This window comes from Astatotilapia calliptera, chromosome 13 (assembly GCF_900246225.1).
Source record: "Astatotilapia calliptera chromosome 13, fAstCal1.2, whole genome shotgun sequence".
In the NCBI taxonomy this organism is placed as follows: domain Eukaryota; kingdom Metazoa; phylum Chordata; class Actinopteri; order Cichliformes; family Cichlidae; genus Astatotilapia; species Astatotilapia calliptera.
The window spans coordinates 26,268,073-26,291,549 of NC_039314.1; the positions used below are offsets into that span (position 1 = coordinate 26,268,073).

General features: G+C 39.0%; 1 protein-coding gene across 1 annotated transcript in view; it reads right to left on the minus strand.

Moving 5' to 3' along the window:
- The window catches only part of LOC113035419 (G patch domain-containing protein 8-like), an 80,932-nt gene extending 63,964 nt beyond the window's left edge, over positions 1–16,968 (minus strand). The window contains exon 1 of the mRNA XM_026190971.1: positions 15,861–16,968. Coding sequence (XP_026046756.1) covers positions 15,861–15,971 — 111 coding nt within the window. The 5' untranslated portion in view covers positions 15,972–16,968. The remainder of the gene's footprint in view (positions 1–15,860) is intronic.
- Between the last annotated feature and the right edge of the window lie 6,509 nt (positions 16,969–23,477).

Below are 23,477 nucleotides of genomic sequence, written 5' to 3' on the forward strand. Positions count from 1 at the left end.
ATAAAACCACACAGCTCGTACAGTGTTTGCCTGGAAAATGGTGGAGAATTAAAATGTAATCTGATTACATGTGTTCACAAAATTTTGTTGTCCACTACTACATGTAGGGAGAGTTTAAAAGAGCTGTGTTTCTGTGTGTGTTAGTCGACTCTCTGACAGACATATTTTTGTGGAGAGATGTTTTTGACAGGAGACTTCTGGAGAGGACATGATTGATATTGAGTCTCTGGCTGGGTCACGGTGACATGTGCTGTTGGTGCTGCTTTACCACATGTTTGTCAGAAAACTGGGATGATGGCTGAGGAAAAGTGTTTTTCCTCATCTATAGAAAACTCGAAGCAAATTTCCTGGAAATGGTGAAGTCTGCAAACCCTATTTGGTTTGTTTTTAAAACTTTGGATCAAAAAGAACATTTTCCATCACAGCTTGCATTCAGGGCTAAAGTTTAAATTTAGATTTTGACATATCTCAGCTGGAGTCTTCCACTGTGGCTTCCCTGGGGCAGTTATGACCAGATGTGCCCCTTTTGCCATATTTTTGCACCGCTGCTTCGCAAACTGGGCCCCAGCAGTTTCACTGAGGAGGTCAGTCCTTACATTAACCCACCTCTCCAGTGACAAATCATCCACTTAAATTTGAAACTGCATTTACATTTTTAATCCCAAAGCTTATCAGGTCTTATTACATTCACTTAAAAAATACTGTAAAAGTCAAACTTATACTATCAACGAATAACTTTGATGTTTTTGTACACTCCATAGTCTCTTCCCATCTAACCTTTTATAGCTCCCAATTTTTCCTATTCTCTATGTTTTGCTATGTTCTCTATATATAAATGTACACTTAAGAGCCACTTTATTAGGTACACATTGCTTGAGTAAAGCAAATTTAAACAGTTTGAGATGATCTAAACGTTGTGACACTGAGTATTCTCCTGCTTGAAGCAGCCATCAGAAGGTGGTCAGCAAAAATACTGAGGTAGGCTGGGAATTGAAATGATTCTCAGTTGGTGTTAAGGGGCAAAATGTGCCGAGAAAATATCCCTCACACCATTACACCACCAGCAGCAGCTTGAACTGTTGATACGAGGCTGGATGGGTCCATGCTTTCATGCTGTTTATGCCAAATCCTGAAAAACCAAAACTCATTAGACCAGGCAACATTCTTCCACTCTTATCTTGTCCACTTTTGGAGAGCCCGTGTGAACTGTAGCCTCTTCTGCATACTTCAGCTCAAATGAGTGGTTATTTGAGTTTCTGTTGCTTTCCTATCAGCTTGAAGCAATGTGGTTATTCTTCTCTCACCTCTGATATCAACAAGGCATTTTCACCCAGAGGACTGCTTTTCACTGGATATTTTCTCTTTTTCCCACCATTCTCTGTAAACCCTAGAGATAGTTGTTTGGAAAATTCCCATCAGATCAGCAGTTTCTGAAATACGCAGACTGTCCCGTCTGGCACCAACAACTGTGCCACACTCAGAGTTGCTTAAATCACCTTTCTTCCCCATTCCAATGCTTAATTTGAATTTCTGTAGGTCATCGTGACAAAAAGGCCATTGAGTGCATGTTTTAGTTTTGTGGCATGACTTCAGGGTATGGTTCACAATGATGCTTGCAATCAAATCTGCATGTTTGTACACATGTATTAATAAATGCATGTATGTTTGAATGTGCATTTTTTATGTGAAGAAGATTTAAGAAGGAAGGAAATTCAAAGGAAATCTGAATATTTGATCATAAATAAATGTAGAAATCATTAGATACAAATTTGACGACCATGAAAGGTAATAAGCTTCACACCAGTTTAAACTCCAAAGCAAAATCCTACCTAAATAATCCTACTTAAGTAATTGTCTAAAAGCTTAAACATCCAAATATGCTTAAGACAGCAAAGCACAAGTATTCCTTATGCAGATTCCTATTCACTACATGATTAAATCATAGTATTGATTCATGAATGTGCACATCTCTTTGATGTTATAGCTGGAGATCATTTTACTTTGGTGGGTGTTATATATACTAAAAAAAAGCATAATTTATTAGGACATTTATATTTTAAAATGGTAAATATGTGAACTGGGGTTGATGCCACCAAATAACCCCCACCCCCTGGGCGCATTTAGTGACACATTAACACACACATGCGCTTCTGTAAAGATAAATACTTAAAGTCAGTAATTAAATGTTAAAAGATCTTCTAAAATGCTTTAAATGTTTCATTCACTCATGTATTTGCAGTTTCAGTGGTACAACCAGACATCACTGCAGTGATTTCCACTTGATTATCAGTTTTTACTAACTTAGCCCGGCATCACTCCCTGACCTCCAGGTGTCTTTAGTCTGAAACGTTCCCTTGAGTATCGACAAAAATGTTTCAGGATTTATCTCATCTTCCTGCGGCTGCGAGGACACGAGGTTCACACAATGACAGGAGTGAATACCCTCTCTGTTCACGCACACAGTCTCGCTCTATCTCTCTCCCCATCTCATACACACACATTGTAGAGTCGCCTCCAGTCAAGCGTGTCTTATTGGCCTTCTGTTTGACTTCCTACTCGGCTCGGTGTGTGCGTGAGTCTGTGTGGCGGTGTGAGCGATCCAGATGGAGATGGGTTTATAATCACGGGACAGTTGTTGTTTTTATTATTATTTTATCGTTGTTTTTACTGCTCACTAAACTAAGGGAGAAGAGCGCAGAGGAGAGGAGAGGAGGCGGAGAACTGAATGCAGGAAAGGATGAATAGAAAGCAGGATTTTAAAAAAAGCAAAGGAAATAAAATGAGAGAAAAGGAGAATAAACAGAAAAAGATGATGAGAGGAGGAAGGGATATGGAGGAGAGATTGCAGGAGAAGTGATGGAAGAAGGAGAATCTGAAGGAGAAGAGGGTAGGGAAATAAAGGATGGCAGAGAAGAAAGGAAAACAAGGAGTGTAAAGGTAACAATGGGAGAGGCAGAGAGGAAGCAGGTGAAAGAGAGAAAAGGCAGATAAGAGAAGCGGCATATTATGATGAAAGGTGAGCAGAGAGGAGAAACAGATCAGTTGAAAGCAAGGTTGGAAATGCTTCATCGGAGAGGAGAGGAACAGGTAGAACAAGCTTAAACATGGGTAAATATAAGGAGTAAAAAGATGAGCAGAAGGCAAATTTGCAAAGATTGGGTTTAAACAAGAGAACAAAAAGTGCTGAGGAGTGAGAAAAGAAAAAGGAGTAAAAGAAGAACAAAATGAGGGAGAAGTGGGTGGAGATTGATGTAGTGGAGAAATGAAAAGCAGAGTTGAGGAGGAAATGAGAAAAAAGGGTGTAAGATTAGTACATAAGTATAAATGACGGAGGGAGGACACAGATAAGAGGGTGACAAAACCCAAAAAGCCCTGTTAAAACCAAGAGAAAAGTAAAGCGAAAGAGAAGAGAGCAAGCAAAGTGCAGAGACATGCAGGAAAAACAAGAGAGAGCAGAGAAGCATCAAAGGTGAGGGCAGAAGCAGCTGAGGAAAAAGCAGCAGCCAGGTTACAAACAAGGGAGGGAAAAAAGAGAGAATGTGGAAGAGCAAAGGATGAGTCCAAGTTAAGAAGAGGAGGAAGAAATGGTAGCATAAATAGTACATTCCTATCCCATTCAACTAAAGTGGTGCTTGAATCTAAAGGTGTACTCACACTAGGGTTGGTTGCCTCGTACCCAAACACGACTATCGCCACTCCCTCACTGGCCCTCACAGACACTGTAATTAATGTTCCAGGCTCGAATTTGCTTCAGTGGTCACTCCCTATATTTTACTTTATCCCTTTTCTCCCAGTTTCCATATCTTCATTACTCTCTATCTCACATAGAGGGATGCTTGTTGTTAAGGTTCATGATTTTATGGATTTTGTGCCTTAATTGGGGCCATTTTTGGACCTGTGTGTGATTTATAGATCTACTATTTAATCAACACACCAATTTTCAGCTGAGCTTCATGAATGCAGCTGAGGGAGTCGCCCAGGTCCACCCTAACTATGCCCCCGCTTCTCTTATTTATTCTGATTGGTTGCTGAACACTGGTTGTGTGAATATAATCCTGGAGAAGGTGGAGAATGGTGGAGAGCAACTTGCCTCCTCCCTAATTTTCTTCAAAAACATCTTTATCCTTTGGTTGTTTTTACAGCTTTGTTTATTAAGTATACGTTGAGTTGGGAGTTACCAGCACGTCCCGAGACAAGCCAAAGCCATAGCATGGCTGGTTTGTTGTTTCCTTCCTCGTTGGTTAGTTTAACCCAGGGTTCCCATCTCTTTCTATTTCCATTTGTTCTTTGTAAGTATTATACATCATTAAAAGCTTGTTGAAGAACAGCAGCATTGTTGTATCTGGTACGTTTTGTTTCTTTCAGCCATGAATTTCGGAGCTGTAACACAAACTAACTGGACTTTGGGGTTCAAACGTGCTTGGACACAATACAGATCACCAAGCATGAGTACATCTTTATCTTTGTCTTCATATGACATACCGTCACTGGAATGTTTTGGGGGGCAACCCAAAGAAGAAACTCTTTCTGGAGTAGCACCAATGACTGAGTTTATTAACGGAATTTCCAATTTACCAGTAAGTCCTATGAATTTGTTTACTTCCACGCCTCTGCCTGCCTTCAAATAAACAACTTGCCCTTGGAGAGTCCACACCTCTGGGACTTGGTCACTTTTTTACTGAAGTTTCTGTAAAAATTTTAATTTGTGCACATGATATGCGGGCAAAATGTTAAAAATCAACAAGGAGTCCTACAGCAATGAGTACTGTTAAGGTGGCTACTTGCAGTTTTAGGGCATGTGCATATTTTGAAGAATGACTGAAGGATTTATGCATGAGTTCAGAGGAAAAGTGTTTTTGAAACAAGGGGAGAAAATGAGAGGAAACATGAAGAAAGGGAGAGAAAAAACAACACGAGTGAAGACAAAAAAATATGAGTGTGCAAATGTTTTTTTCAGACTAGGGGAACGGACTGAAAGATGAGAAGAGACAAGCGAAAGAAGTGAAAAGCAGGACGTGCAAACTTCTCATAGCAACCAAACATTACCTCATTTCAGCGTTTCTTTCTTACTTTTCTCCATCTGCTTTCATTTCCTCTGTCACTTTATCTCTCTCTCTCCGTCCCTCCCACGACATTTGCAGGGTTCATCCAAGTCGCGTTGACGCCCACTCACCTCCAACATGCTACCTCAGTTTCCATGGTAATCGAGTAACGGCCATGCTACATAAATATATACTTTAACATTCAGCACTCCACAACTCATTAAGAACATCTTCAGATGAAAAATTAATCTCTCAGGGAGTTTTTCTTCTTAAAGGGCCACATCGGCTAAATTAAAAGCACTGACAGCACAAAAACCTGTAAGGTCAATGGAAAGGAATGTGACCGGGTCAAGTCATGCAGAATGAACTCGCCGTCTTCCGCAGAAGCATTTAATGAAGGCGGAGAATAAAGTTCAGCAATACAGGTTGACACGTGAAGCAATCCTCTTCTCTGAAATTCACCCTGATAACAGTTATGTGAAAATAAGCCTTTCACGTGTAATTAATATATCACAAACATCGCAGACGGCAGATCAAGCTCTGCAGGCCCCCCGCTGATTATTCCTACACATGATGTTCCTCGTGCTACATGAGCTTTGCCAGGCACCTCTTTTGAGGAAGCCACTCTAATGCCGACATTTCACGTAAATCGTGAAGTGTTGGCAAATTATTATTTCCACTTTTGTGTTTTACAAACCTAGCCTTGAGTGTCCAAACCACAAACAAGCAAGTGCATGCTCTTCAAGCAAATCAGAAAGCCCTTTGAGGTACATTCAATTTTAACCCAAGTACCACAAAACAAGTAACTCCAACCTCTTAGGCTGGCAACACAGAGAAATGAAACAGTGCAGGCTGCTCTCTCTAAATCACAGCTACCACTAATGACAAATTGGCAGCCTTTCTGAGCCAGCTGCTGCAGTAAGCTGGAGTGTGGTTGGGGCACAGGAAAAGGGCACCGGTCAAATCAGGGATGGTGGAAGGTAGAAGTGTGAAGCACTTAAGAATTGGAGGGTGGGATAAGGTTCAAAAGTAGACACCAATCAGGTGCGTGGGTCTACACATGGTAATCGGTATACAACAAAGTTAAACCAAAACCAAGGGGAAGGAGTGCAGCAACCCTGGGCTACAAAACACATCTATACTACTTCTCTTCTCTTCAAACTGAAACTTGAAACTGAACCGATCCTTTTCATCTATGACCTGTTTCAAGTCATCTGAATTTTGCTTTGAGCCGGAGTGACCATACCCTAGCACACATTTTGATATTAAAAAACTGTCGATTGAGCTTCTTTTCTCTACACCTAGTGCTAATAAAAAAACAAAAAGTAAAATGCAAATTAGAAGTTGTGTTGTGAAAAACTCTGAAGTGTCATCTTACTGGACTTTCTAGCAAGATTGTATACAAGAATTGCTTTATACTATCCCTTTGCTGACGAGAACTAAATAAAAGCAATTATTCTTGGCTGAGAACAATAAGAGACATGAAAATTAATCCATGATGGGGGAGGCTCAAACTAGTGACATTAGGGGGTGTAGGTGATGGCTGTGACAGTACAGGCAACAATAAGAGCAGCAGTGTGTTTAAATTAAACGGGTAACAGCTGGTAATAGTCATCTGGGTAGATGGGAGGACTTTGGGTGGCAACCACTTTGTAGTCCAGTATAATGGTACAAATGCACGCAAGGATAAATGTATAGTAGTGTTTGCAGAATCTGAGATCTATAATAATCAATAAATAGAAATATGATCCACAACTAGCAGCTATCAGAGAGACCCCCTCTCCAGACCCACATCTCTTCCACTACCTCTAAAATCTTAGTGGATTTCTCCAGATGTTTCCCTTTGTCTTTCTACAAAGCATGCTCCTGCAGATTGTGCTCTTCATTCATTCATAGTTCAGTGGGAACCTACTTTAATTACAGTGTGCGGATGGAACAACACCATATATGCATGAATCTCTGCAGTTGGCTACATGTAGAGAGGCTCCAGCTTTATTTGAAGGGAAGGATTTAATGGGGATGAGATTAGATTCACCAACATTTCATAGAACATTTCAAAGTTTGTGGACTTTGCAAATCATGTCTTTCCAAAGTTGATCTGTCACAGAGTGTCTTGGATTGTAAGCTAAAACATATTAAAACCAAAAGATGGAAAACTAACAACAAAATGTTTTAAGAAAATAGAAGAAAATAGAAACTTCTTTCACTTTTTTGTGTTTTTTCTATGTGCACTACCATCAAAGTTGGATCATCTTTATACAATAAGGATGCTGCAATCACAGGTGTTGCTGCTTCTTAAGAGATGCACATTTACGCACCCCAAGCATGGATTTCCACTTTGTGTGAAACGCTGCATTTTATTTTTAGCAGGAGGAAGACAACTTGCTCTGCAACAGTGCACTTGTTGTGCTTTAGTACATTGTGTAATCAGAATCAGAATCAGAATACTTTATTGATCCCTGGGGGAAATAATTTTTTTGTTACAGTGCTCCATTATAAACCAACATTAACAAGATAGACAATACGCTAACTAAGAATAACTACCCTTTAGTGGTTTTTCATTGCAAAACACTCACCTGTTTTTACTTAATCAAAAAATTTACAGCATGTAATTCTTGGCAAAACTGTAAACTCAAAATTTCGCTCCTACTTTACACACACCTGATCAATAAAAGCCACTATATTAAATAATTGCTTATTTCTCTCTTGAGAAACTAGTGGTTCAAAGCTGCATTTTTATCAATTTTTCATTTTTTCCAACTTGTGTCTTTTTAATAAGACAAATTCCTTTAGTTAATTCAATGTCGTAATCAGAAGATGTAATTCAAAATTGAGAAATGCAAGGTCTGCGTCTTTTTTTTAGCACCTGTGAAGCCTGCATTGACTGAGTCTGCTTTTGCTTCTGAAATACCAGCCACGTGTCTGAGAAATTATATTCATACAGACTGCAATCTCACAATGTGAAATGTTCTGTTAAATGGTGAAATTTGCTTATTTAAATTTCTGCACAGCCTATCGCTCATACACCGTTCAGATCAAATGAGTGTGTGCATGTAAACACGAAGGTGTATGAAAACCATATCACATGTCAGCACTTGGGAAATCTTCAGTTGGAACGATTTCAATCAAAATGAAAAAACTGCGCACATGGAAACCGCTGGCAGCGATGCAGTTCATACATGTGATGCATCATTCATTCATTCAAAAAGAATCTAATTGTTGCCTCTGAACATAATCCAGCCCAAATGTGAAAAGAATTTAGTTACACGGGAATGCAATTTCAAGACGACAGACTGCATCTAAGGCAAAACAAAAAAGCTGGCATGTAAATTTTAACAGAAGCAGACAGAAACAAAGTTTCATCCTGAGGAGGAGTTGAAATAATTATTAGATACTTTAGCTGAGCGGGAATCAGCTTGGAAACTTCTTGATGTCCCACATGCACAAAAAAGCAGCAACTTGTTGGTTCAGGCAAGTAGTCAGTAGTGCACACACATACTCGTACATACACTGCACTGTCACATAAACCCACTCATGCATGTAGAGCAAAAATACGTTCTCTCTCACACACACACACACACACACACACACACACACACACACACTTGCACTCTATCTCTCCCTTTGGAGCAGATGGCTCCACAGTCATAGCTGATGTTTCACACATCAATGAAGCACACCATGTACTCACAACTACCGAATACACAAACTCACTCCATCACACACACTCATGCCATGCAAGTCACAACAGCTGAACGCACTCACACAGATCATGCTTGCACACGCAGACACATGTAACCCTTTGAAACCCAGATGAACTTGGAACGGTTAAACACACACATGCACGGACGCAGTCACACACACACACTCACACACGCACAAATCATGCACGCAGCGTCCTCCTCTGTGATAATTTATGGAGCGTGGAGCCACGTTGTTGGAGAATTAGCTCAAATCTTATAGCGCGCACACACAAAACACACAGGTTTAAAGCGTTAACAGCTGAGAGGCAGTGGGTTATGGCGTAGTATTGTCCTGGGTGTTGTTAGGCCTGATGTGAAATAGCCGATAGCACCAAATGAGTATACTGCTCAATAACCCAGCGGCTCAAGGACATTATTGCTTTTATAAGATAGTCTGCAGCACCTGTGGTTTTAACTGAAAACACTCGGCACTAAATGCAGACTTCTGATGAAGAAAATAAAACAGTCCAGAGTTAAGGAGCTATGCTGCTGGAGCTCCGGGGCAAAACGCTGTCACATCCTCAGCGGCAACTTCGGACAAAACAAATAAACAAAGACTCAAAAGGAAGTTCATGTCAACCTTTTTGCCAAGTGGGGTGCAGAAAAGAAGCGTTACTTAACTTCCGGGAATCAATGTTTCTATAGCAACATAACGCCGGCCTCACTGATATTGGGAAAGGTGTGAAAAATTCCCCGACAGCTGGGCAATCATAAATTAATGTCACCGTGGTGTCGTTGTCATGCCAGCAAAAGCACACATTTAAAACACAAGCAGACACACGCGTGATGAAGGACAGAAAATCGATATGCATGTACACCTGTTGAATGATTTCAAATGTTGCTTTAGGACCTTCATGGACAGCATGAATAGTAACACAGAGCGAAACACAGGCGGCAGGCCCAAATATCTTTGGCACCTTAAAGCAATTAAGGTACAGAAAAACATTTGATTCAAGGTGTTAGAGTGATTTGTTTTCCTTTGAAGAGGAGCGAAGTGGGTGATATCAGCATGCAGTGTGAGATGTGTTTTCTCTCTGCAGCAGGGAAACGCTCACCTGTCGGACACAAAGGTGTCAAACATCTGAGGAAATAAGACTAAAATGCTGTTTATTATAAGCATTACACAAGGTCTGAATTTTGCATAATAGTTTCAGGTGTTTCTTACATGATAGATGCCTGTAATCAAGGTACTTTTATGCAATAAAGTTAGATGCCTGATATGCCTATGATCATTTTTTAGGGCTTTGGAACATTTTACCACAGTTTCAAAATATTTTTAAATACTCGTTTGACTTGAGAAAATAATCTCACCAAAAGGTCAAATGTGATTAAAAGCTCCAGATGGACCTCATAGTGAGATTGTTTTCATAGCGGCTGTTTCCATGCGCAGCATTGAACTTTGAACCTCAATTTTGAGCCAGCATGGGCACGATGTCCTGAAAGAGGTTGGAAAAAATTAAATTAAAGTCTTGCATTTTCATGACATCTGAGAAAGTCCATCTGCTGGCGATAATGATTGAAAAAACAGGAAGAGAGGGATGCTGCTATAGCTCACCTTGTTCAGCAGGCGACCCATGTTCCACCTTGCCGTATGGTGTCCTGAATTTGAGTGCTCTTTAAACCATTTCAGACATGTTGATCCTTTGGAGTCTTTCTCTCTCTACTGTCCTCATGAATAAAAGCTTAACATGCCCAAAAAATAATAAAACATTTCAAAAAGAAGTTGCTGATCGGGGTGGATAAAAATGCATGCTGGTAATGTAGCATGGATAAAATAAAAACATGGTATAGTCAGCCTGGAGGTACAGAGCTAGGCTAGCTGTTTCGCTCCTAAGCTATGCTAACATGCTAATATATGCTAATATTTACTGGACAGATCCTCTCATCTCAACCTTTATCCAAAATGTTACTCGCTAGCCAGTTCTCAAGAAAGAGGTGTGTCAAGGCAAAAGAAGGAAGCCATTGTAGGGCTGGATTCAAACTTTTTTTAAACAATGGGAGATAAGTCTTGATCTGTACTCTCATTCAAGATGTATGCTCCTACATCTCTGTAGCTCTCTGGCAACGCAAGGAGATACACTATGTAAATTAAACCTATACAGAAGCTACGGAAACACACTCGCATGTTGCCATGGTGTCTTTGTAGTTGCCCAGTGGCAATAACACTAGCATGCTGCTTAGTTGAAAAGTTGGCTTGAACAGAAATAAAAACGACCACAGAGTTTAACATTAAGAGGAAGAAGCACAAAAAAACATCAAAGATCAAAAAACCCTCTGAGAAGCACTCACATCTCTACAAAACATTCTTTATGGCCTCCATCTTCTCTTTAAGCTGACGGATCAACAACTGCACAAACATAAAGTAGACAACATCGCTGCTTGTTTGATATATTTCTGACACTTCTCTCTGGTGACAGTACACAGCTACAACATCTATATGTGGGTTTACAAAGGTCTGTGTTGCACCTAAAGACTACCAATGCACTACCACGCCATGCCCATTTTTCCCCACCAGACGTGAGGACACCTACTCTACTGGGCATTTTAGCAGATGCTAATATGTGTCTGTCTGCCTGTGGACAGATGTCTTCACCACAGTAGCAACTCAGCCATGCAAAATGCACTCTTAAAACTTTACAGGTGTGTAGCTGTCATCAGATTGTGTCCAAAGATGGGTGATAACTGGATAACTGTACTGTAATGTAATGTAATTGATATGACCAACACTGAGAAAAGGTTATGTTGAGTAATTCAAACTGTTTAAGGTAACTTTTTGATCATGCTTTACAAAAAAAAATGCTAAAAATATTGTTTGCTAAACGAGGAGTCAAGTTGAGTCATTTGAGTTGAAGGAAAGTCATCCATCCTACTGATCCCAACACTATTTTGGCGTCAGACTCTGCTGCCTATTTCTGCCCATGTCTCTCTCATGCAATTCTTTTGTGCTGGCGCAAACATATCGCTCTCATTTTCTGTGCACAGGCCATGTTATTTGAATTTTTAAAACCTCATCATTTCATGCAATTTCATCAGACCTGGCTGTGCTAAAGAACTTGAGGATAAAATTAGCTTGGGTATATGAGGATCCAAGGTGACTGGTGATAGTCATGTGTGGTTGTTTGCCAATTAAAACTCTTGATATAGCTTTCTATTCCTGGATTACGTGACGAACAGAGTTGAATACGTGCCTCTGAAATGCCACCGTTTGCTTGTGTGGGTAATTAAAGAACATTTTATTTATGGTACTCTGTTAGCAGTGGAAAGTTTACCTTATGTTTTCTTAGTTGGATATCATTTAACAAGTCTGAAAGCTCTAACTTGTTGAAGGTGCTATAACAGCTTCATTAGTTTGTCATCTATTTAATGAAGCACAATAATTAATGTGTTAGAAGTAAGTGATCGTCTTTTTTTCTTTGCTTTTTATGACAGTCTTTAATGAGAAATGTGGCTTCAGTGATGAAGTTAGTTAGAAAAGAGTTGGAAATAGGCCCTGTCAAGAAGATAACTTAACAATATATATATAAGAATATATATATATAAATAAATATATGAACTTCATTTCAACATGATTAAACATTAAAACCGCTGACAGCTGAAGTGAATAAAATTGATCATCTCATTACAACACAATCTTCTCCTGGGAAACCCTTAGTCCTGACATTCATGTGGCACATACCACCCAGCTAAGCATTTTTTCAGACCAGGCATGCCCCCCCATCTCCCCACTGTGAACAGATATTACAGTGTATGTTCAACTGTAGTACATTTCATCCTTTGTCCTGTTCTATCCAAATATTCAACACATTTCACCAAAAATGCACAGCTCAAACAGAACTCCTGCATTACTGATTAAGAGATAGTATGACAACTGAAGTGAAAGTTAGTTTCTTTAATAGTTAGTGGACTGAAAGAAGTACACCAATATAGAACCAAAAGTTAGGAAAATAACATTCAAAGGAAACAGAATATATTTCTCCATCACATGACTTATGCCACTTCGATAACCTGCACAGTATCTGTTTATTTTTAAGATAGATATATCCAGATTTCAAACTGCTTCTCAGTACAGTGTAGTAATATTTTTAAAATAAACATCCTATTTCTATAAACTGTGCTGCCAGACTATGGGTTTAGAGCCCAGAGTTTTTGTCTGCATGGAGGATCCAAATGAAAAAAACAGCAGACAAACTTTGATGTCAATCTGTTTGAGACTTAATTTGAAGTTCCTAAAAATTGGTCTATTTAGCATGAGCCAGAAATAAAACCCAAACCTAACCCTAACCTTAGATGGATCACCAGAGACCCCCTGGACGTAAAGAGGTTAATAGGGAAGGTTCTGGGTCTGTGAAGGTTCTCAGTCATCCAGGTTAATAGGGACTAAAGTCACAGCAGCTATTTTTTAATCAGTAGTAAGAGGTTAAGCAAAGGTTAGTTGCTTAATTCGTTTAATGTATTATTTGTCTTTTACTCTACTATATATTGTAAGATAAAGACACTACAATATTAGAAGGGGAACCATAAAACTATGACGAGCCCTTATGGGCAACAACTTAGAAATAGTGAGGAGGAAGAACTCACTTTCAAACAGGAAGAGCCCAGGCGCAGGGAGGAGCGGCTGCAATAGCGCAAATGATTGGATTATGAGGGGAAACTGGAGATAAAGACAGCACGGAGAGACCACAAACAACAAACTAAACGTCATGTTTGCTGGATGATCTTTTTGTTGGATTTCACCGAACATCAACAGCGAGTCAAGGTTCAGACGATACTTAATTAACAACAACACATACGCAGCATTTAACAGAGATAACATTTCTCTCTTCCTTTGTTCTGTTCCTCTGTTTCCTGGCCAATTTCCTGGATGAGCCTATCCAGTGAACCCACAGAGATCCAGCAAGCCAATGAACAAGTATTCTTAAGAGTAATACTATATTGCAGTCATTGATTTTCCACTTTCACTCACTATTCAGACCTAAAAAACAACATTAGTATCTCCTAACCATGACCATAATTATCCTTGAAGTCAGTCAAGTGTTTATTATCGTCACCGTATCATCAAAAATCCCCTTACTTTGAAAACCTGTGATCTTTTTCTAGCCTAACCAAACCTCAGTCACAGCAGGGTGAAATCACAAGACACAGTCGCAGTTTTTTTAGGACACTAAGAAATAACTCGTCGAGTTCTTAAGAAACACTGACAGATTCAGCAAGCAGAAATCCCCAAAAGATAAACACGCAGGCTTTGTTTTTCCTGTTGTTTTTTCCTCACTCTGTTTTTAGGAAATTTGGAAGATATAGCATTGCTGATAAAAGTGTTTGATAAGAAATCACTTCTTTATATCACTCTAGTTAATATAGAGCGTAAACACACACAAAAAAAGGGTGGTTGGGGGGGTGTTTGGAGGCGATGGTACAAAAATTTAATTAAGGGCTTTAATATTAATGCTTCATTACATGCTGGTGCAGTGTGCATGGACTTAAATCCACTTTAATTTTAACAACTTGGGCTGTGCATTGTTGCTTTTTTATTAAAAACACAATAACACAATCCACAGTGCTTTGGCTCCACAGCGCTCCACCGCTGCTGTGGGCTCTGTTGTGCTCTCTAGTTAATTGCACGCTAAGTCAAATGCATTGTTGATTTTCTGTTGTCCAGCCGGGCTCTCCTGAAGACTTATAACCCTATCATTTCACCATGACAAGCCATCGTCATTTATGATCAATGGCTGTTATTAAAAGTATTGACACAGGTGAAATATGATCTAACAGTCCTATCACATGATAGAGATGGAGTGGAGATTTACAATGACTTCTTTATCAGCAGAACGCTGGCTTTTAATTGATTTGTAATGGCCAATGCACAGCTCCCATCAGCGCTTTTGCTGATAGAACATAAAATCAGCCATGTTTTGCCATGCCAGGGTTAAGCGTGAAACTTTTGATTGATTTAAAATGACAGACTAATTTTATTTCTTCTAAACCTTGCAGCAAGTGTTTTATGCCTAATGAGCTTACTGTAGTTCTGCCCTTACACAACCTCTTGACGTCTCATGTGATGTGTCTCTTTGAAGCCTGTTGGAATCTTTGGTGCATCTCTACAAGGACTCTCAGTAATTATGTTTGCCTGCAACAGTCAGTACGAATGAAGTACAAGGTTTAGTCTGAGTTAAGAGAACCAAAAAAAAAAGTCAAGACGCGTGTGACTCATCTGGTCGGGTCGAAGCATCCCACACAGTTTCATGACACCACAGTCGTTCTGAATAACTAATTTTCATTCAGGTTTTAATAAAATGCAGCGAGGGGGTTTTAATTTGTCTCTAAATGTTATCTGACTTTATTTTTAGATACTCCCCACTTCATTAACATAAGGAGGCTTGTGATAAGAAGATAAAGGTGAAATTTACACTACAAGATGTGCAGAAAACTGCGTGAAAATGATCCAAGTGCATGTGTTTGAAACAGAGTGCTGTTGTAAAAGCGCTGAAGTGGCGTGTCAAACTAAGGATAAATGCAAATGTAAAGAGAGAACACCTACCTGACTTTTTAACTGAACTCAATCAGTAAACACTTGAAAGGTTAAAAGGGAAAAAAAATCTAATCCTGGGCATGTTTAAGCACGGACTCTGAGCCAGAGAAGCTCTTAGTGCAACAGACGGGGACCCGCACCAGCCTCCCCACCCCCATCTGGATCTTTCTGCCTCCAATACCGAGTCAATTAACCTAATGGAAGTGGCAATTAATTAACTCTACAAACACTATGATTAAGGAGCTGACAATCAAGTGAGTGGGAGTGGTTTAACTAATGATAATTTAGAGGTAATGATTTCCTGGACGTGTTTGTTGCAGGAAAGTTAAAACACTAATAGCTACACATCTGAACTCTGGATTAAACTGGATTTATGCCAATTAAATGTAGACAGAATCTAACTAACCTCCCGCCACCAAAAAGCCTCGAGTTCAAATACCAGAAAGACTCCAATAGTCTGGACGTCAAACACAGTTACACTTATGTGACCTTTTTCCCTTCTTTTCTGCAAACTCTGCATCTATAAAAGAAGTAACTGTTTGGTCTTACCGTGTTTCTTTGGCCATTGGTTCCTATTGGTCCTCTGAACACCCCCTTGATGCTCCTCAGCTGTCCGTCACGCAGGTGGGTGGAACTGATCACAATGTAGTAGCACGCCATTGGATATACTTCTCTTTCATGCAGTTAAATATCTATCTATAACTCTCTTGATCTATCTGGACTTTGCCAAAAAACCCTTGAAAACTCCTTCTTCTCCTTCTTCTGATGTTGTACTACTCAACTCTCTCCTCACTTCATCTCCCCTCCTAGGTTTTATCAAGAAGAGGAGGGACAGAGGAAATAAAAAAAAGAAAGGATGAGCGCAGTTTCCCTTCCCTCTGCTGCTCTGATTTATTCTCTCTCTTCTCTAAGTTTTTGCCAGTGACTCTTTAACTCTGCGTTCTCCTGCTCATTTCCCCTCAGCTTCTGTCTCTTCTTAAATATTTCACCCTCTGCTCCCCTTTCTTTCCACTCTTATCCTCCTGTCCTTCTCTAAATGTTTTTTTAATTCTTCTCCCTTTCTTTTCTAAATTTGCCTTCCGCTAGATGCCCCTGTCTCCTCTTAAATATTTCTCTTTAAGTCTCCTTCTCTCCAGATGTTTTGCTCAAATCTTTCATTAATCAATCTTTCCCTGTCATTGACTCCCTCTCTCGCTCGCTCTCTCTCTCTCTTTTTCTCGCTGAGTCTAAATTTCTTCCCGAAATCTCAGCCGCTTATTGATCAGTCTTGCAGTTCCTTTAACTATCTCCCGTCCGTTCTCCTCACTCCACAATCTCTCTAGCCCCTTTTGTTTTCCCTCCCTCTTTGTCTCTGTATCTCTGTAAGTGGCTGGGAGGGATACTTTTTCCCCCTCCTGTTACTATCTCAGCATCTCCTCTGTCTCTGTCTTTGCCCCTCTTTTTGCTCTCTGCCTCCTTGTTAGTGTGGAGAAGAAGTACTCAGTCTTCTCCTCCCTCTCTTTCTCTTTCTGTCAGAGCAAGCGTGCAGCTTCCTCTCAGATGCTCCTCTCCTCTGCTGCGCTGCATGTGTTCACTCTCCTCCCTCCCTCTATCTCCCTCTCTCCGCTGATCTCTTGCTCTGTGGCCAGCAGAGTGGTTTGCTCCTCAGTTACCCGCGGTTACCATCTGCCCTTTTAACACATGGAGTGCTGACGCTTGCTCTCTACTCCCTCCCTCCCCATTTCTCTCCATCCATCCCTCCCTCCCTCCCTCCCTCCCTCCCTCCCTCTCTCTCTCTCTCTGCCTCTCCTCTTGCTGTCTTTCTTCTCTCTTTAATCATCTCCTTCTCTCCCTCCTTCTCACGCTCTCTCAAGCCAAAGGAGACAAGCTCCACCTACTGGTAAGCAGGAAATGCACAGACAGGAAAGACGGAGAAATAGAGCTTAAAGGAAAGTGAAACAAATGAATGTGTTATTTCTTTAACCCATAATGCCTTTGAATTAACTGGATGGATTAAAACTTGATAGTAAAACTGAACCATGTAGTGATTTAGTGTCTTTCTTAACATGCATGTCAGAGCAAAATCATCTTCCCTGGGGAATTTTAATCATTATGAAAAAAAGAAAACTTACACAATTAAGTTCCCAAATGATGTGCAGAAATTCAAGTATAAAGAATCTGTAGATGTCACAGGTGTCGCCACGTTTATGTTGGAGGCTGGGGTGGATGGCTGGGTTTAGAAAACACAGCCAGAACTAATAACTGCTTCACAAACCACAATCTTTCTCTGCAGCCACTAGGACACCTCTATATAGGAAGCTCAACAGATATGGATTATTTGATTTGTCACTTTATTTGTGTGTGCACACACTTGCTGTTTTTTTTTCAAGTTATAGTCGGATCACAGGACCAAGCCCCTGCCTAAACGGTTATAGAGCCACAATTTTAACTTAGGTGGATGAGACATAAAACATAAAACAAGTTTGATTAAAGCTTTTTGACAATGACCCAAAAAAGATGTAAAATTATTCCTTATCCCCAGATTATATTCCACTATAAGGAAAGTTGGACACACAGTTTAATTAAGAGTTTAGTTCAAACATGACTTAACTCTCTACATCATTCAACCAAAGCGCTTGAACAACCACCTCGCTATTTGACATTATGAATACAGTTAGCCAAGAAAAAGTACATTTACCAAAGTCTTTTATACAGTAATGAGCAGATATGTCGTTTGTCCATGTAACAGTATATTTGGTTTGTATTTTCCCAGATTGATCGCCATTTTTCGCCCTAAACAGTTAGTTAAATAATTTGTTAAACAGTTAATTCCCATTAATACAGATATTTATAGCAGAAAGCTAATTTTTCCATTAATGACAACTTAAGAGGGGTTAATTAAGGCTTAAATTTATTTTAAAAAATGAAAGGTACATCGTGTTGAGTGGGCATTCACAAGAGACAAGGAGTGATGTGTCTGCCAGAGACATTGGTATGTCAGTTACATCTGATGACATGTAGCAATGCCAAAAGTGAAATAACCATAAAATCAGCAGATAACAAATTATCATGTCAGCTTTGAAGCTGGCAATTTAAGCAACTCCCATCTTGGATACAACTTTTGTTTTTTCAATAGGAAGAGGGCCATGTGACACATCAAACTTATTGGTAATGTCACAAGAAAAACAATGGTGTGCTTGCTTTCAATGTAACTTTATTCTTTCATGAGTTATTTACAAGTTTCTGACCACTTATAAAATGTGTTCAATGTGCTGCCCATTGTGTTGGATTGTCAATGCAACCCTCTTCTCCCACTCTTCACACACTGATAGCAACACCGCAGGAGAAATGCCAGCACAGCCATCCAGTATCCGTAGTTTCAGGTGCTGCACATCTCGTATCATCACACCATACACTAATGTGCCACAAACAGGACTTTAATATCACCAACCATTCCCATTTTATTACGGTGTATCCATATAAATGGCCCACCCTGTATATATGTGTGTATGTTTATATATATATATATGGTATAAACCAGGATAAATTTTAAAATCTTACTTCTTACATACAAGTGTATCCATAAATCTGCTCCTTCATATTTGTGTGACCTGCTCCATATCACCACTGTTTCCCTCCCTCTCAGATCATCATCTGCTATTCGTCTTACCGTTCTGTCCTCATGCCTTATTACTATGGGGAACAGAGCATTCAGTCACTCTGCTCCCCGGCTCTGGAACTCTCTTCCTCCAACCATAAGAAATATTGACTCCCTTTCCGTATTTAAGTCACACCTCAAAACACATCTGTTTAAACTGGTTTATTCACTTTAGTGCTGATTTTATCTGTTGTCAAGCTCTGTTTTGTAATTTTAACTTATTTTTTGTATTTTATGACTACTGTTCCTTTTATTAATTTTGTTATTTCTAAGGTGACCTTGGGTTTCTGAAAGGCGCCCTCAAATAAAATGCATTATTATTATTATTATTATTATTATTATTATTATTATTATTATTATTATTATTATTATTATTATTATTATTATATTAGTTAGCTAACTATGCAGTCAGAGCCTAGAATCTCCACTATTAACTAGTCAGTTACAAAGTGAGTTGTTTTATATGTGAACTGAAGTAAAGGTGGAGGTAATTTCTAGTACTTCTGAATCTGTTTTCCATTAGCTGGAATTAGCCTCCTATTAAATATGACAGATGCTGGCTATAGATCAGTCTTAAATCTAACAGAGTAACATGTGTTATAGCTACTAGCCATAGACTGTATATAAGACACTAGAGGTTCCACCCACAGGCGGAACCTCTAGTGTCTTTGACATTATCGACTAATAATCGATAAAACATTAATCATTGTTTAGGTTCAGTAAAGCACACAAGATTGTATGGGTTTGTACTGAAGTGGCTCTGCTAAGTTAAGCCCCAAAGGGAAAACCTCATTCAGTCAGTCACCAACAGCATAGCTTGAAGCCATTTCTTTCCTCACACTTTGATTTTATAGCAGTATTTAAAATTGTAATACTTCTGTTTATAAAGCTGGCAGTCAGTTTTGTAAAATATAAAAGGGTAGTTTAAAATGATCTAAGGTGTCAAAACCCAATATGCAGTTGCCAACAGTTTAGTTGGAGATTTGACTTGGAGGGTTTCTTTGGCTAATGGAAGCTAAGGTAGTCTTAAGTTTGTAGCGTCAAGCCTCTTGCAAAGACCATCCACCATACAGTACATCAAACATGGTCAGAGTTGGTTACTGAAGACGTGTAGTGAAGCCTTAAGCTGTGTTTTTCACACATCATGAATATGTGGTGTTTCTCACTGTAAAACCAAGGACACTGCACTGGACTTTTATCTTCCTGACGAGTTATATAGTTTACAAAATTAACTCAACATTTTATTCTTAAAACTACTAGTTGAGCCCATACCTAACAGCAAATGGCTTCTTCAGTTCAGTTCAGTTCAGTTCATTTTTATTTCAAACATTTCAAACATGTGCCTTCACAATCATTACAAAATATCATTCCATTATTTGTTTGAAAAGGAGTAGGCTGAAGTATTTACTTATTTGTCCCTACCCCCTCAAGTTTTACCTCTCATTCATTTAATTTTTTTTTGTCTTAAATTAAACAAACAACATATGAAACATATAAACATATGAAGTAAAACAAAACATAACATACATAAATCAAAAACAAGAAATTAGCAAGCCCCACCACAGTATAGTTTCTTTCATATGAAAAATACAGAATGTGTATATTTGCAGATACACAAGTTATGGAAAAACAACAAACCAAAACAAAACAAAAAAACAACCAAAAAAGAACCGCAACTTCTGAGGTCATAGAGCAAAGGACTTCCGATCTACCAGTACTGGTTTTCCAACCATTCTATATCTTCGATATCTTCCCCTGTTGGTCATTATAACAAATGCAACAAGTCCCTACCACAGAGGTTTAACCTTTTATACCTGGAAACTACATCCATTTTTTTTTTCATTTACAGTCTAAAGCATAGACAAAAAGCAGATATAGTTGGTTTTAGCAGTAAAACACAACTTTTCTTTTGGGTAGAAATTCTCAATTTTATGGTTTTGGTTTTCAATTTGTAAGTATTATCTGAGTGTGTGCAGACAAGTCAGCATTTTCCATGCAAACTATGGATAATGGCAGCAATCTTCTCGAGGAGACTTTTGGTGCTGCATCCTCTTCAAGACTAATTTCAACTAGCAACAGCCAGCAACTTCGAGCAACTACTCCCCCACAGGTTGGGGGATGTCCAATTTTCCCTGGCACCCATAGGTTGCCAGGGGTTAGCTGAGCAGTCTCTAGGACTGTGTGATTAATATTAAGCTGGTTGATATGTTGCCATAATGGATGTACTCCATACTGGGGAGACATTACATTTTCTGATGGTCTTTGATCACATTCTCATTGTATCAGATGTCAAGGGCTTGGACCAGATAAAAGGAATTTAGTTGCTGTACAGCTAATATAAAATATGAACAGGTGGAACCGAGATTTAAGGTGAGACTTTAAAAAATAAAAAGGAATTGAAACTTTCAGTCAGTTGTGTTTTAGAGGCCAGTGGAAGATTTGGTGCCTCTTCTTCGTGCCAACAAAAAAAAAGCTGGGCAGACAGGCGAGACAGAGCTGAGTCACACAGTGCCTCACAAAAAATCAAGATGATAAGAAATAAAGGCATGTAAAACAGTCTTCATATCCCTGAAGTATTTTATTCTCAAGCTGTCCAGATATCCTGCTGTTTAGCTCAGAAGCTAAAATGGGTCAGTGTCTTATTCATAATAAATGATGAAGTTTTATTTTATTGTTAGTTAGAGAGACTACAGTAATCTCTGATCTACAAGACAGACTTTGTCTGACTTTGTTTATTATTTCCCGGCCCTCCAGGGAATTATTTTTAATCTATATGTAAACTCTGGTTTTTCATTAATTTATGGAAGGAAAAGGGGGGGGGGGACTAAGAAACGAATTTCACATAAGAAGTCTAGAGAACAAAGTTGGATCATTAGATCTTTAGGCTGTAAATATTCAGTATATTATACACTAAAACTAAAATAAAGCTCCACATAGTCCTTAATTTCATCCCTTTTACCTCTTTCAGTATCAAATAGGTTTATTTGTCTTATCAATCCTACCTTTAATTCAACATTTCCCTCATACTTTATTTAACATTTTTTCATCTGAAAATGTTGCTTCTGAGCCCATGTTGTTAAACAAAACAATCACTGTATTATATTCCAGCATAACTCGATTAAACTTTCATTTATAGCATCACTGACTGGTCTCAAATTGAAAAGACTTACGCTGAATCTTAATAGAGTGTTTCCAAGCACTGAGGACCTTTATCTATTTCTAAATTCCTTACTATTCTCACTTTAAGCTTCCCCCAGGGGGAAAAATTTCATAAAAAGCAATGCAGATGAATTATGGATTTGTGCTTTCTATAGAATCAAATAAAACACTTCATGTGCTACTTTAATAAAAACTTTTCAAAATTTAGACTTACTGATGAAAAAAGAGCAAAAATAAATAAAAATGTTGACAATGATAAACGAAGCAGGCCCCTGCATTTTAACAACGAAAAGGCTATTTGCCTTCTGAAATGATTCATTTGAGTATTTGTTCTGGTGTACCACAGTAAGAGTGGTTAGGTTTAAGTAAGGAAAAGGAGGTCAAATGACCTTTTTTATGTTCAAATGATAAAGCTCTCTTGTAGCTGTTGTGATGGCAGCAAAGGAGAAAGTCAAGTGACATTATTATAGAGCTACAAAGTGTGTGTAAAAAGGATCTTAGACTGTAATTCAGAAACATAAAGAGAGCCGGAGTTGGTGCTGCCACACACTCTCACTGCCAGTTTGCCCCAGTGGCCACTTGTCCAATTCAAAGCTGTCAAATCTTTCATAAACTGCAGCAGAACACAAGCGCTCTTTATGCAGAGATGCTCTTGTGGTTTGGTGTATATTGGATAAACAAAAAGGCCTCAGTTTAGGGCAAAATTTGACTCTGCTGCAGACTCAAAATATGAAATAAGCTACGGCACAAAGTTATGCACAGGTGCACTATGGCTGTGCAACTTTATTAAAGGGCTGAGGAATAAAAAAAAAAAAGTCACCCTCCTAGAGGAATATTGGATTTATACTCTCAGTGCAGTTGAATCTGCTGTCATGAATGAAAAGCTGAGTCAGCTTTAGTTCATGGTAGAAAATGCATCCTTTCTATATACTTCTATGTATGTTGTGTGAATGTGTATTGCACATTGCAAAGTGGTAAATTTGCACCCACAACTATTGTTTCAACTATTCCATTCCATATTGGGACGTTTCCGCCATGCTACCTTTAGTAGTATAGTAATACCTACATAGCAAAACCTTTGGAGGCGAAGTCCTAGACAGCATCACAGTACTGAGTTTACATTTAATAGATCAACAGATATTTTAAGATCTGCTGAATTTTCTATTCTTTGACTTAAGTGCAGCTTTTGCTACAGTAGAGCATAAAATTTTGATTGAGGGACTGCAGCACCAGGCTGGTATTTCTGGGACGACTCCACAGTGGTTAGAATTTGACCAATCAAAATAGTTTTACTTCCATTGCTGAGCTTTGTCTACTCTGCCCTAAATCATAGAGTCCCTCAGGGTCTATACTGGGAGCTGTCCTTTTTT